This window comes from Paramormyrops kingsleyae, chromosome 7 (genome assembly GCF_048594095.1).
Source record: "Paramormyrops kingsleyae isolate MSU_618 chromosome 7, PKINGS_0.4, whole genome shotgun sequence".
NCBI classification, from domain to species: Eukaryota; Metazoa; Chordata; class Actinopteri; order Osteoglossiformes; family Mormyridae; genus Paramormyrops; species Paramormyrops kingsleyae.
In genome coordinates, this window is record NC_132803.1 from 14470037 (window position 1) to 14485591 (window position 15555).

At 50.5% G+C, this 15555-nt stretch overlaps 1 protein-coding gene across 8 annotated transcripts in view; it reads left to right on the plus strand.

Annotated features, from left to right (window-relative positions):
• The first annotated feature begins 646 nt into the window (after nt 1-646).
• LOC111849987 (fibrosin-1-like protein) overlaps nt 647-15555 on the plus strand; it is a 79213-nt gene continuing 64304 nt past the window's right edge. For 3 of the 8 annotated variants that reach the window (XM_023823372.2, XM_023823369.2, XM_023823367.2), the window contains exon 1: nt 652-2052. In XM_023823372.2, the coding sequence (XP_023679140.1) occupies nt 1777-2052 (276 nt within the window). In that variant the 5' untranslated portion in view covers nt 652-1776. Of the gene's footprint in view, nt 2053-15555 lie in introns of all 8 variants that reach the window. The other 5 variants (XM_023823366.2, XM_023823371.2, XM_023823368.2 and 2 more) reach the window with 4 other exon arrangements.

The window sequence follows — 15555 nt, forward strand, 5'->3', positions numbered from 1 at the left end:
TATCGGATTCAGGGTTAGGGTTGAGTATAGGCACAAGACAGCAATTACGCGTAAACGGCTCCAGTCGCTTTCCTGCAGAGGGTAAATTTAAACATATCGATTTCTCTGTTTGTAGTTATCAGTGACTTTTCCGCGTGCGTTATAAAAAAGTAATCGATATTACAACGCCGTGACAGCAGATATTAGCGCTTCGTGCGTATCACAGGTGCTCTGGGGATGCGCCAAAAATGCGATATTACAGATGTCACCTGCACAAATGTGCACTTAAGCATTGCTTTGGTACAGCGCACCGGCCAAAGGCTAGGTGACCTGCAACCATCGGCTTTTTGTGCGTGAGGACATGATGAAGGCTTCGCGATGCACGATCGGCCAGACCTTACATTAACATCAGACTGCCAGCGGCTGGACTGGAGCGATCGGGCTACAGTAACGCAGGACGAGCGGCTGAGAATACGGGAGAGAAAGCAAGCAAGCGGGGGGGAAGGGAGCCCTTGGCTGGGGGGTTAAAAATCCAGAAACGGAAACCGCGACGCGGCGACTATCCGATGACCACGAACATATAAAGCTCCCGGCACTTGTGTACTTCGCCAAGTAATTTATTATATTAAATAACCCGTTAATGAAGGTGCTCACTTCCTCTGGTAATTGCGGAGGTGGCGGAAGTACGTCAGATGCTTTCACCAGGGGGGGGGTGCTCTCACCGCACAGAACCACTTCAGCTATCAGACGTAGGCAAGGCAGGGGAGAGAGAGGATTTTTAGCCGATATCTGTCTCTTTAAGGGGACTTATCGCAAAGGTTTGCGCGAAAAGGGGACATGGGAAAAAAGAGCACGGCGATCTAACAACATCTGGAGCCGCTAGAGACGGATTCCGCCAGTGGATTTATAAACTAAAGCAGGCCTTGGAATATCGAGTGCTTTCCTTTCCTTTGAAATGGATGTGGTTTGAACACGGGCAGGAGGAGGAGGAGGAGGACGACGACGAGGAGGAGGAGGAGGAGGAGGAGGAGGGGGTGGGGATATTATGAAGCTCTTTGCAACTGAATAAATACATCGATTATTTAAAAATATTGCGATCTGGAGGCGGTTGGCTTCAGGGATCAGAGGTTTCATCACGCTTTGCTTTGAGCTTTTTAGGTAGTGGTATGACTTGAGAAATGAAGAAAGCGGCTCACTGGTAAAAACTTGTGAATATAACTCGCAGCGTTAGCTAGCCGCCGACAGCGAATCGTCTGCCGTGCAAATACCAGGCGTTTTATGTCCAGTGGCGTCCCGATGGACGGCCTTTAAATGATATATTTATATATGTCGGTGGTCGGATTATGGATTGGGTGGAGGAAAAGACGAAGTAAGATGTGATTTATTGCCGTTGTCTGCGGTATGCAGCAGCCGATGTTGCGTTGTTACATTGCAACTAAAGTTGCAAAACGAGTGAAACAGTTGCATATTTCAGTGTATTTAACTGTGTAACAGTTTCGGTTCCGATTCTGGACTGTATTGATTGTCGCGCTGTACCGAAGCCCGGCTGGGTCGCTGTCTCTTGGGAGGGGAGTCTTTGCATTATTCGCCGGCACCGCGGATTAGGTAGAAATGTTTGTTAACGATATTCGCTAGGTTTATATTCAAGGTCATTCCCGTGAATCTAGTCGTCGTAGGTAGATATTCCGGGATCCCCCACCGGCCCCGCATTTCTGCTTATCCATCACAACAAAGTCCCCGGTCAGTTTCTGTGGAGCATTGAAACAATATTTGTAAAAAAAAAAAAAAAAAAAAAAAATGGATGGGAAACTGAAGACTCGGAGATCTCGATCCCAGCGGGACAGGGTGCGGAGACGGGATGCCCGAAACCGTAGCCCTTCGTCCTGCTCTGACGGAGAGCGGAGTCCGGCCAGGGATCACGCGTCTTCCCAGGACAGACAAAAACCCAACATGACACCCTCTGCACGGGCTACGCGCCCCCCTCGCCGAAAGAGACGGGGATCCTGCTCACAGGAAGAGGATATTATTGATGGATTTGCCATAACCAGTTTCGTGAGTCTGGATTCTCTTGAGGTAATGATGGGATAAAGATGTTTTTGTTTTTTTTTTGTTTTTTACCCGCCCCCCCTCCACGCCCCCAAGCATTCCCACTGACTAACGTGTACTCATTAGAGGTTGTAGTAGCGTTTCAGCTATTTGCCACAAATGCATGTCGGCGACTTGCGGATCGCGAACAATGAGGCTGGTGTGTGATCGCGAACATACAGTCGACATGCGTGTCGGGAGCGAGCCGCCATGTGTGGCAGTGCCTCTTTGTGCCGCCTAGCTCGGGGAGAAATTACATAATTCCCGTCTACTCACCAGGCCGGCTCTGAAAGCTGATTGAGTTGCACATAGACCCGACCTGGCCCTGATGGACTGTGTCCCGGTATTGCTGTGCCCGATTTAGCGTGACTGATGATTGGCGGCGGGAGCGGATATCCGATGTGATATCGATTGTCAGGCCCGATAATCGGAAAGAGGCCATATCTGCTCCGGTAATGAGTTGTGGCAGGCAGTGTCTGTACAGCGACGGATGCGACTGACACCTCCGCGGGAAGCTTTCTGGTGAACACGCTGGGGACTCTGGTCCTTTACGATGTGAAACTACTCTGCTAAACGAAAACTGCTGTGTTAAGGGGGATCCATTGTGGATCTAAGCCCCTTCAAGGATCCTTCTCCATATATTATAATAATTGTGTGTAATAATAGTAATCATATGATGAACGCGGATCTGTCAGTTTGAAGCCGGCCGCGAAATTATCCTGTCAAGCCCTGTCGATTGTTGTGTACCTTGTGGGGACGTCTGCTCCTCCCGGCATCTCCAGTGTAAGGGGTCTGATGGTGGGTTTAGCTGTGTTTGCTTTATGGGGGCGTCGTTTCCAGGGTTTTATGTGCACCCCAGGAATCTCAAGGGCAATGCACATTTCCAGAATTTGCCACTTGTCAAACTCTGTGTTATGTCGCTTTTTGTTGACCGGGGAGGATGCATCGGCCAGAGTTTTATGAAACGTTTGTTTCCCGGCCCGCTGTCGTTAACCTTTCATTTAGTGTCTTTCCTTTCAATAGACGCCACTTTCTCCGGCCAAGCGGCTGTTTGCACTTCGCTACTTTACAGGAACTAGTCAGGTTAAGTACACCACTTGCTTTCCATTCAAGCGTGTGGCGCTGTTTAAACAACAGAGGACGTGCCAGAAAATGTGCTCCGCAAAGAGACACCAAAATAGTCCATGTAGAAACAATACTGCAAAAAATGAAAGGGGAAAAACGCGTGCAACATGTAAGGCCCGATTGGCATGATGAAATAGCTGTTTAAAGTTTAAGTAAACAGACCACAAAGCACTACACATGTTAAGTGCCCTTATCTCCTGGCCCTTCATTGCTGAAGCAAACCAATAAATCACATTAATGCTAAATAATAGATACATTTGTAAAAGGCAGAGCATGAGGTGAGGAGAGAAGGCGGATTCCCCGTAAGTCCGAGTGCAGGCAGACTGCGTGATGAGTGTCGTTTGTTTCCTCTTCCTGGAAGAATGATGGAGAGTTGTTTTTGGCTTTGTGACAATGCCTTTTTTGGAAGGGGGGGGGGGGCAGGTGTATATCCTGTAGTGTTTGTAAAGCAGGACATTCTGCTGAAATTGTGCTGCGTGTTCTGATTAATTAGTAACTGGCTAAGGGGTTGGTGGTCTTTATCCCTGAAATGTGTGGGGAAGGTGTCGCGTCTTGGAGAGGGTCCTGTCGGGGGGAGACGTGATGGTACCTATCTGAAGAGAGGAAGCCCCCCCCCCATATTGACATCTGAAAGGGGGCATGATTGGGTCATGGCCGATCACTGACCCACCTCCCCTCTGCTTCCATTTGACATTTTACCGTTGTTTGCCTTCTCGTTAACGAAAAGAGCCACTGACGGCTCTGTCCGCTTGTGCCCTGGTGCAGTATCCTTGGAAATACTCCCACAATCCTCCTGTGAAGCTGAGGTGCCACCTGGGGTGTGTGTGGGCAAACAGGCCCGGAGTGTGTGTCTGGGGACGCCCTCGTCACCATGGTCAGATCATCTTTGGGGACACGCAGGGCGGAATATCAGGGCCATAGGTGTGCCATCGAACACTCAGTTCGTAGTGAGCGAGCGAGCGAGCCTTCTGGAACTTTCTGTGCCGGAGGTGAAGACGTCCCCGTGAGCAGGGCCAGTGTGTCCTTGAACCACTGGTGAAAACCATTTAACTTTCCCAAGTGTTTCAGCCTGGGGGATGGGGGTGGTATTCCTTCATTTGCTAAAAAAAAATGCCTTTATTGTCTGCATCCGCCCCCCCCCCCCCGGTGGCATGCTCTAACTGGGCTTCTTGCATCTGCTGCTATCGTGCCTCCAACGTTGTTTTTCTGGAACGTAGGAGGGAGTCTGATTTACTGGGTGCTGATTCCACCTTATTTACCCATTTGACCACATTCTTCCCCTCTGCTCTGAATCATCTCCCTCCAATAATATAGCCTTTGGCTCGGCTCTCTGTTTGCTCGAATGTGATTGGCAGCCAGCCTCACTGGGACCCCTCCCGTGTGTCATCGGGACGTCGGTGTCGTGACCCTCGGCGTCTTCCCCACAGTGGACATGCAGACGAGTGGGGGGTGCTGGGCCGGGCCCGTCGCTGTGTCTGCTCTATCGATCAGCCATGACCCAATGATTTTTTTTTTTTTTTTTTTAGTCCAAAGGCTGAATAGGTAGAGTCTGTTTACCTCGTGCACGCACATAATCCCAGAGAATGCTGTGCAGAGATCAAGAAAATTTTATTTGAATCAAATCCTTTGTGGACATTTTAAGAAGCTTTTGGCTGCATTACGGTTCTTTGTAAAACCTTGTGACACCTGCTCATCCAGTGTTGTGGTTTTCAGGGGCTGGTTTAAACTGGTCCCTATAAAAAGCCTCTTTAGGCCTGTTGGTTCCCTCACCTTGAAACAGGTGTGTGTGTGTGTGTGTGTGTGTGTGTGTGTGTGTGTGTGTGTGTGTGTGTGTGTGTTTTTTTGCAGGGAAAGTTCTGGCTCTAGCCTTTGACGGGTGATATGAGTCTTGGCTTTCCTCATGCATGAGAGAATGGAAATTTCGCTCCCGTCCTCTGGGTCGGTAATGGGATAGCTGGGCCGCTCTGAGTCTTCCACGCTTTTCCTGTTCATCCGGGGAAGCCTCAGTTGCCTGTTTGACATCTCGTGTGAGTTTGGTTTTAAATCTTCATTTGCATTGCGGGGGTATGTTGGGCCCGCCCACCCCTGGGCTTTTGCACCTGTGCTGTACTGGCCAGCGTTTGGCCTCCTCCGCCTGTGCTCTGTGCCTCGTTTTGGGTCAGCACAGCCTGCACTCCATCTGAGGTGAGCCAAGCGTGAAGCTTTACCTCCGCTATGCGGCTGTCGGGCCCCTTTAAGGGGCTTCTGGCTCCTGGCAGGCCAGTGCTGGCTCAGATCCCTTAGCCCTGCTGCTGACCTGTTAGCGATAAGTATCGATGAGCGGCTTGTCCTTTGTTACCGAGGTGTGACTGCAGTTATAGTGTGTTGCTGGTCAGCTCGCGTGAGCCGATCCATCCTTTTGGTTATCGACATTCCACCCTAGCCAGCTGCTTTGAGCTGATTCATCCTCTCTGTCATCGACTCTTATCCCTGGCCATCTGGGTCGAGCCCATCCATCCTCTCTGTTATCGACATGCTTCACTGGCCAGCTGGTATAAACCACCCCTTCTGCTATTGACAAACCTACTTGCCATCTGGTTGAAACAATTTTTGGCATAATAGGATTCTGGTATTACATTCTTTTTGTCCCTTAAATTAGGTATTTTATGGATTTAAATTAGCTTGCTAATTACATAATCTAATTTCATGCCTTTCATATCCAGATTTCAGTGACTTGAGATCAGATTACTTGTGATGTTTTGAAGCGCTGTCTTGATTACGATGTGGCTTGTTTTTCCTCTGTAATCTACCTGCTAAGCAGGTGTGTGTTTTTTCCCCCTGTGGAGCTGGAGAATTCATCTGTGGAAAGGCAGGCACGTGGCCAAGGCGAAACGTGAGGAGTGAAGGCAATTATAAGCCGTCCTGGAGGAGCAAACGGCTGCGCGAGTCCCACATCGATCTCCCCCCCCATCTTATCGGAAGCGCAGCTTTTTCTCGGACCTGGAAATGCTTTGCTGTCTGTCAGTGGTTTGTTTTAACCCTCTCGGCTCCTAATACTTGTGCCTTGACCCTGATGGTCAAGTTAGATTTTAGGATTGAAATTTTTCTAATTAACCCTTAGAAGCCCTGTCCATTTTTGAGTGTTTTTCTACCCCTTTGATTTTTAGGCTTGTTACATTGTATGTACATCAGTTAGTCACAATATGCTTTGTGGTTTTATTTTCAGGACATTCTGGGCTATATGTGTCATAATTCGATATGTAAATGCTGACAGTTTTGATGTCATCCTTCTTATTAGGAAAAACTTCTTGCACCTATTGAAATTTTTCAATTTTTGGTCTCATCTAATATAAAGATTTGCTCAAAACAAATACAATAGTTTTGTTTATATTTACTGTTCTGACGGTAGTGCGGAAGCGAATATGCGCTTTGTTTTCTGGGGTGCATTTTATTGGAAAATATTGAAAATATACACCTCATTCTGCACAGGATTACTGTGGAGTACTCTGGAGTACTTTAGCACACACCACTTGGACAACCGGATCCTGTTGGATCTCTCAATTCCAACGATATGCGACTCATGTCTGTGCGTTATACTTGTCGAAAGTTACCAGAGTTAATCGGTGCGAAAACCAACCCGTTTCGCTTTAGTTGGGTTCTAAGGGTTGGTCGTATAAAATGTATAGCATTTCCTAACTCTACACTATGGTCCCATGAAGGGCTGAAAATCATAATCTGAGCAGCTTGCCTCGGAACCCAGTGGGACTGTCACGGGTCAGCTGACTTCACTGGACCAATGGCGCTCCGGGTGGCTGCTGTGGCGGCTCCTTCTGACTCGGCACTGCATCATTACGGGTCCGACTGCGGCGGTTTTCTGCATCATTGCTGTGAGCTCTGCCTCTCAGGGGAAGAGCATCCATTTGAAATAATTAAAATCTCTTCTAAACGGAGCATCAGAGGCTAGAGAAGGCGGGTAGCGGCAGGGGGGCGACGGCGACGGGATCCACGCCAGCTGCCACCCTGTTTCCTCTCCGCTTCTGCTTTGCATTCAGGCGACCTTAGAGCTCGCTGGCTTCCTGTAGCCCATCAAGCTTACAGGTAACCTGAGTCTTTCAGGCTCAGATCCAACCACATGATGAACCCCCCCCCCCCCCACAAGCTGCCCATGCACCCTTCAGCAGGGACTATTGTAACATGTATCCTGTTCTTGTGATGGATAAAAGATAAAAAGCGCAGCAGGAGCGGGGAATGTGCACTTTGATTTCCCTTTTGAACACTACAGCTTTTACTTTTTTCCTTTTTTTGGGGGGGGGGGGGGTGGTGAAAGTTTTCTTGGTGCTCCAATGTTCCATCAGCACTGACAGGACAGCCTGTGTTTTTGGCCAGGCTGGGGGGTGGGTCCGTTACCTGTCGGGGGGGGGGGGGTGGTCTGACCGCGACGGCCCATCTCCTCTCCATGCCTTTGATTGACATGCACTCCATAGCCTTACTGTAGATCAGACGCCCTCAGCTTTTGAAACCTCTGGCGTGTTTAAAGGGGGAAAAAGACAAGAAGCCGTCTGATCGCAGGATGAAGCGCGAATCCGGCGTGAATCGGGCTGTGCCGTCTGAGTTAGGGAGGGGCGAGTCCCTGGATGCCCGGGCTGTGCCTGCCGCTGACCCCTTCCGTGGTTCTGGTTCTGATACGGAGTAGGTCTGAGGTCATAGTTCTTCTTCGAAATTATGGAGAAGTGCTTTTCTAAAATAACGCCAGTTGTTGCCTTAATCTCACATTAACTCCCTTCTAAGTCTTAGGCTGGTTTTGTTGTGGGGGTTTGATAAGTCACTACATGTTGTGTTTTTTTTTTTGTGTTTTTTTTGCACAGGCAATGTTAAGCCTCTTTTACTGGTCCTGTTAGCGTTTCTGGAAGTTCTGGTTATGATTTTGTGTACCTGTTTGTGTGGGATTGATTAATGAGGATATTTTACTGGTATTTGAGTCTGGGGCCTGTTCTCTCTCTCGCCGTTAGACGTTCTTTGAGGCTGATGCAAAGGTCTGTTTTTCTTTGTTCCCTGAGTCATACGAAGGTGGCGGGTGGCGAGGGGTGACACCTCGCTGTCTCAGCATCTTGTTTTTCCCCGGGGAAGCGTCGTGTCGCTCGTCTGTATCCGGCCGAAGGCGTTGGGATGGAGCCGGCTGCCTGTGCGCCCTGCTTCTACCCCAGGGAGCCGTTTGCAGGAGCTGACAGATTAAGCGTGGAGGCTTCCTTGCTGCCATTGGGCCCCACCTTCTGGGGAGGGGGGTACGCATTAACCCCTCCTCCCCCGCAAATCCTCAGCGATCTGCTCTTAGGCACTACAGGTCTGTCCCAGCTGGGGGCTGGTAGAACCCCAACCCTCTGCTCAGCCCCTCCCGGCCTGGGGTGACGCAGCACTCACGGGCGTGTGTGTGAGGCATTGTCCCTGCCGTTTCAGGGACATCCCCTGTGTGACGTCACCTCACGTGCCACCGGCGCTTCCTTTCCGACCCCCCCGCCGTTATGCCTCTTGATAAATATGTATAGGCATGTTTATAATGCTTTATGAATGGATTATCATTTGTTATGAATGTGTTCGTAATTTACTAAAATCATGGCTTTAAGTAAAGTGTTACCAAACAAACTACAAAATGCCTATTTCAGTATGTAAGGAATAAAACAGCTTGGCATAGGGGCTACCCGGCTTGCCACACTTCAGGTTCAGGCTTACTGCAGGTGAAGGTGACAAATGTGTTGATCTTCATTCTTTAAAACAGCTGACTAGCTCCAAGATAATGACTGAAGTATATCTGGCTGTAGGATATCAGATCCACTTTACAATAAGGCTACCCTTATAAAGGTTTTATGAATGGCTTATAATCAAGGTGTCAATTAGGTCATAGCACTCATAAAACAGGCTTTTGATTCCCTTTTTTCAGCCCCCGTGCGGCTGGCTTTCTGTGTGTGTAGTGGTGGGGGGGGGGGTGTCGTTCTGCCCGCGTGATCCCACTGTGCCAGTTGCATGGCGTGAGTTTGCCGTTCGTCATTTCCTGGGTTTGCAGGTTCTCAGGAATGGCTCCGTGCCGAGGGGCGTGTGACCGGGATTTGACTGTCGCCGTTTATCTCATTAGCTGAGGTGAACTCTGCCTGTAATGGGATGCACCTCATTAGGGAGACCTTTGCTTGCTTTTGGTCGCGTACCAGCGGACGGGAGGGGGCCTCCCAACATCGAACCCACAGGACAGCAGCTGGCCTTTCCTGTGCGGGGGCTTCATTAGTTATGTATGCTCTGCTAGGGTCGTTTAACTGACCTGGCCAAGCACTCTGTGCAGTGATGGCTTCCGCTCGCCCGCCCTGGGTCTCTACCCCGTTATCTGTTATCGCTTGACTGGCCTGTCCGTACTCGTGAGCTGATGAGCGCTACAAGCGTCCGCAGTGTTACGGAGGGAGGTGCCGTTGCACCCGAGGCTCCCCCTTGGGGAGGCCAGTGGGAGTGCGGCCGGGGAAAGGGGGAGCAGAGAGATGCTCCTACTCACCTGCCAAGAGACACCTGTTCCCCTGGGATCTCCCAGCGGGTGGAGGAGGGTGGTCCTCGGGGCTTCTCTGGGGCTGTCCCCTGATTTGCCTGAGAAAGTCTGAAAACAGGGACCCAATTTGCAGGGACTTGTGCCGGTCGGGTTGGGTCGGGACGGATAACAGTAGGAGGGTGAGTGAGCCCGGCCAGGCTTCGCTCCGCTTCCTCATCGGCACATGCGCTCACGCTGAACTCACCCTGCTTTGGCTAACCTGTGTCTCTGCTGGGTCTGCGTATTAAAAGGTATGTGTTACTCGTGGATTCGCCACATTTGTGGGGGGAACAGGAACGTAATGGGGCTGCGGGAACAAGGCAGCTTCCTGTCAGAAGGGCTTCCCTCCCCCCTTGGTCTTTCTGAATGGTGCTGTCTTGTCTTTGGGGCCAGGCTCTCCTTGAGAAAATGTGCCGTTTGCTTTCCCAGCATGCACGGCTGCTGGCGGGGGGGGGGGGGGGGCTGGCTCCGGCCTCTCAGACTGCACACAGCGTACCCCGTCTGCTTCCAAAGCCCCGTCCGGGCCAGGCGGGGATCCATTACTGCGTAAATCTTACCGCGCTCCACCTGCCCCCATGGGCCCCCTTTCTTGAACCGCCTCACTCTCATCTACAGCTTCTTCGCTTGTGTTCCTGTCAGGATTGAGAATTCCTACGCTATTTTTGCACTACATTACCCATCAGCCCACTCTCCTGTAAACTGCTACCCATCAGGCCCCTCTTCCGTGGTCTCACGTCATTTGTATCACTTTCCCGCCTCTGCTCTGTGTGACATCAGGTGATCCTCAGACGTGTGCTGGCCCTATCAGCATGCAGCGGAGGAGGATTTTGACTCACGATGCATTCTGGCTCATTCCCATGGTGAGTCTTGGCACATCAGCCCATGGGTCCAACCTTTACCAGACGGGGGCGGTGCAGGTGGGGAATCTGTGGAAAATCCCGCCGATAGTTTTTTGCCCTCCCCTTCCCCCCCAGTGATTTCACAATACTGAGGTAAACCCCAAATACCACAGTAAACCCTTTTACCTTAATACTGCTGAAGCCTAGGTGAATCCTTTGTGCGCTTTAACGGCCAAAGCATGTTTAAAGTCCTCCAGCTGCAGTCTGCCAACAGCCATCCATTGGGGGTGGTGGGAGAGATGCTCCATATTCCAGTGGATGTACCAGAATCCATGAACGCTCTGGACTCTGAGGCAGTAAACACACTAGAAGCCCGTTTAGGGCAAAAGCCTCGAGCCAAATCCGTTCCTGTGCCCCCCTTCTAGAATAGAGAACCGAGGTGTTAATTGGCACCATGCGGCCTGTGAGGCGGGGGGGGGGGGGGGGTCCTCTCCCCCAGGCTCCCGTTTCATGGTGCCGGTTGTTGCTGGGATTCTGTTTACTGACCCGGCCGGCGTGGGTCCGGCCAAGGCCCTGCTCCATTTGGCCGAGTGGAATATCAGCACAGAGCCAAGAATAATATTTTCAGAAAGTACTTCAGTTAACTTCTGGGGCGGAGAAAAAGTATGAAACAAAACAAGACGCTTAGGTCCGGAGAAGAAGCTGGCGGCCTGCTGTGGGCAGAGAATCCCTGCTTGGCCTCCGTCTTGCTTTTCCCCCGCTGCTCTTTTACGAGCCCCATTCAGTTTGTTGCGTGAGTTAGGAAACCCATGGTGAATGTAATGAACATCTGGTTAATGATTACTGGGACTCGCCACACTGGCTGGATGCCCCGGCCACCGGGGGCGCCGTCCCAGGAGTGTGGTAACACAAAGGCTGGCTCTCAGGTGGTGAACAGAGTGAATGATGAGGGTGGGGTTCCCAACTATGTGTGTGTGCGTGCGTTGCGTGTTTGTGTGTAAACTCTCATTAAGGACACATGAGGGATGAAGACCAGCCAATCAGCTGGAAATACGACCAGCGCCAAACCTAGAGAGCAAAACTTCTTATCCTGTCATTAGCATAAAGACCCCCTGCCCCCCCCCTACTTCAGGTATTTGTGGCATTGAAGTTAAATCGCTGAAGGGGGGTGACTGTACCACTGAAGCCTGGAGTTTTGCTGTGAAACCCGATTTTTAATGTAACAAGGAGAAGGTGTGTTCAGTCGTTCCTGTGCCAAACAGGACCAGCCTTTGCGCTCATGTCTCAATGCGCTTCGTATAATTAGTGATTTAAGAACGAGTCTGACCTGCTTCTGTCACCTTTCCGGTTTGAATATCTGAGGGCTGCTTTGACTCTCTGCTTTCGTTGCTCTTTCTCTCGGCTAATTGCTGCCTTTTATCATTTTCCATACGTTGCTCTTTTTGTGTCAGTTTTTTTGAGCAGGCCTTTGAATGTCATATTAGTGGAGCCCAAAAACAGGCTATAGTTTTACCTTGGTGTTTGTGGCTGGCCTTTGGGGCCACGTTCTCTTTCTCCAAAGGAAGCCTCATCTCCATTTTGGAACAAGGAATAATAGAGTCCAGTTATTTCTGCACAGTTTCTGTTATCGTAGTTGATTTATATGACTTTGTTCACATTCTTAAAGTTTATGAATACATTTTTTAAATCTTTGTGTACTTCTTTATGTACATCTTTGTACGTTTTATGTAGATAGGATACACTGTCAGAAAAAAGTAGCAGTTTGTGCTTTTGAGGGTACAATTTTTCATCACTGGGGTTGTACCATCATTTTATGCCAGTTGTACCCTAGTTGTAGGTAAATGTACCTTTTAAGGTACAGAAATGGACTCTGAGGAACATTTTTGTGCCATTGTGGCTACATGAATGTTTTTTTGTACCATGGGGTACAAAACTGTACCAGGGCTTCACTCTGTTTTCTGACTCTGCACTTGAGCTATTTGAGTTCGAATGGGTGGGTTTTTTGTGAAGAGTATGTTGTGTCTCGACTCTGATGGGCTGAGCCACATTTGTGGAGCCCTTATCACCTTTGTTTTGTGATAACAGGAGACGCAGTACGGCTTGTGTTGTGCGTTTGGGTGCCTGCGTGTCTGTGATGGTCCCGCCGTTGGTCAGATAGCACTCATGGTAAGAGGATTAGGGTTAAGGCCTTTCGGGGGTGAGGGGGGGGGACGTCTTCGTGCTGCTGAATGGGGAGCTTAAGGAGCCTCTGAGGGCTGGACCAGTGGAGTTTGGTGGGGGGGGGGGTCAGGGTTATGCCAAGGAAGATATGAATGGGGCTTTAAATGCGACCCAGAGAGAATGAGCTTTACTCCCCCTCCTTCCTTTTTTTTGCCTGGGCTTGTCTGGTTCAACCAGTGAATCCGAAAGTCTGCTGTCGGCTTTAAGTTGCCCCCCCCCCCCGCCCCCAAAAAAACATATAACCTGTGCCGTTCTGCTTCCCGCCTTGTTTGGTTCATTCTTTTATCTAAAGCGGGGTGCGTGACTCAAATATTTACCTTCCGCAGTCATACAGCTCATTCGGGGTCCCTCAGAGGAGTGTAGGGATCCGAAAGAGTGACGAGACCCAGCATCCCTGCGGGCGCGGGGGCTCTGTGCCGGTGACCGCCCCCCCCCCCTCAGCTAAGCCGCTGTTTAAGCTGAACTGACAGCATCCAGATGTTTTACAAAAATGCACGACTGCTGGCGAGTGTCTCCTGCCGCTCCTAAATGAACAGATAATGTAACTGACAGGCTGGACTGGGTCCAGTCTGCTGGCCTTGTGTTATTAGAGAAGCTAATCCAGCCATCTCGAGGGGGGGGGGAGGCGGGGCCGACCCCCGGAGTGCCATACGGTGGCTCAGAGCTCACCCATCGCATGTGAGTCACGTTCCCGTCTCTCTATAAACACTTCTTTAGGACGGGCAGCTGAAAGAAAAGCAGCCTGCACAGCATGTATAATACGCCCCCCCAGCCCCCCCCAGCCCCCCTCTTCCCCCCTCTTCCCCCCTCTTCCCGTTCCGCTTGCTCTCCGACCGCCTCTGTGGGTTATGCCACCAACTCTGGAGCGGATGTCTTCATATTGACTTACTGAAGCGAGCTCTCTCGAACCTCTCATCCAGCCCGAATGGGTTTAGCCTCAGCCAAATAAGCTGCACCCCCCTCCCCCTTTCCTCTCGCATTCTGTTCGGCGTGAGATCGACCTCTAATGAGGATCTCCAGGGGCCGTCAGCGGCAGCTCGAGGGCTTGACGCCCCGCGTCGATGGTGGCCCTGTTCTGCTGAGGGAGTGTGTCAGAATGCATGGGGTCTCATGTCGTTTATACCCTCATCTTGCATAGTATCAGAGAGGATGTGTAATGTGAATGGAATTATGCAAGGTGTTGTTGAAGAGGACGTCTGGCCTGGCAGTGGGGTAGCCTGTGTAAGCGTGTATCTGGGGTGTAATGGGGTTGAGGTCAAATCTCCCCCCCCCCCCAAACCCCCCGCATCATGTGTGGTTCTGTGGTCCCAGTGGGCCTCCAGGACATGTTCTTTCCAGTGTAGCTTTTGGAAGGTTGGACACAGGCCTGGGTTATGTTAGTGGTTCTCAAGCCCTTGACATCCCCTCGCGCCGATTGGTTAAAAAATGACTCCTCCGAGTCTCCTGGATCCCGGGCTTCACACCCCGTCACAGCTGGAATCCAGCTGCTCTGCGTGAAAGCTGACAGATTCCCCCCTGGGACCGAGGACTCTTACCTCATCGGGTGTCTGACGTAAGACGGGAGCTCTGAATCCACAATCGATGATGATTAGCAATGTTGTTTTGCAGCGAGATCTAAATGAATGAAGCCTTTATTAAAGGATAAGAATGAAACATTGATCCTTCCGGAGATGGAGTTGTAGATTTTAACACTAGAACGGGAACACGGTTTTAATGTGTCTGAATCTGCCAGCACGCAGACAGCCCTCCAAGAATGAGCCGTCAGACGCTCGTGTCACCACATACGTGCGTATTTCTATAAGTGAGCTCATCATGAGGGTTTCTGCAACAGTTTCTTTCGCTATGTGGGGGTGGTTGTTTTTGTGGTCAGGTGTCCTCGTTATGTGACTGGTGGCAGCAGCGGGGGGGGGGGGCGGGGAATATCCTGTGGCTTTCTTTTTAATGTTGATTCTGAGCACCGTACTGGAGTTGCTCACGAAACCGCGGTCAGGAAATGCGGCACGGCGCTGATTCAGCCCAGAGCGAGGCCTACGTTATCGTGGGGGAGGGGGCTACGTCAACGATTTACCCCGAATTATGCTTCTACGTTCCCTGAATGTTCTTGTCGCACTTGTGGTCCTTGAGTAGTCTCATCTGGTTCTTGCTTTGTTAAAAATAACTTCTGCTCCAATGCTGCTTACACTTGTATCTGCATTCGCTGGAAGCTCAGCCTAGCTCCACGACAGCATATATGTTTTGTCTCGCTTTGGAGAAAAATGTCTACTAAACATGTCAAATGGAAAAAATGTAAATTTACTTCGGTAACGGTCGGACTGGGGCATCGTTGAAACGATAGGATGACCGTTTTTTTGGTGCATGTGATGAGGCGCATGGTCGGTTTGGCATTTTAACGTGAAATGGCCTGGTTTGTGTTCCTGAACTAGAAGCCCGAACGGAGGCCCAGAGGGGAGGCACGAAGCAAAGAGCGCCATCCGTAGCCCATTCCAAAAAGTACCCCGGGAGTCTTCAGCCCCCCTTCCTCTGAAGTCCCGTTGGGTTAGGTTTTGTTTGTTGATGTTTTTATACTGGGGGAGCAGGTGGGGCCATTTAAATCCCACTCGAGGGAGGGAGGTTTATCCGTTTCACTTCTGGACGCTTCCATTCTGGGGTCCATGTTGGATTTTAATGAGGTAGAAGCCAGAGAGTACTCCCTGCAGGCCCAGCCGGGGCTTAAAGCCCTCGTTAGTGAAGATCCCGCGCAGCGACAAAAGCCGTGATATTGTTTCA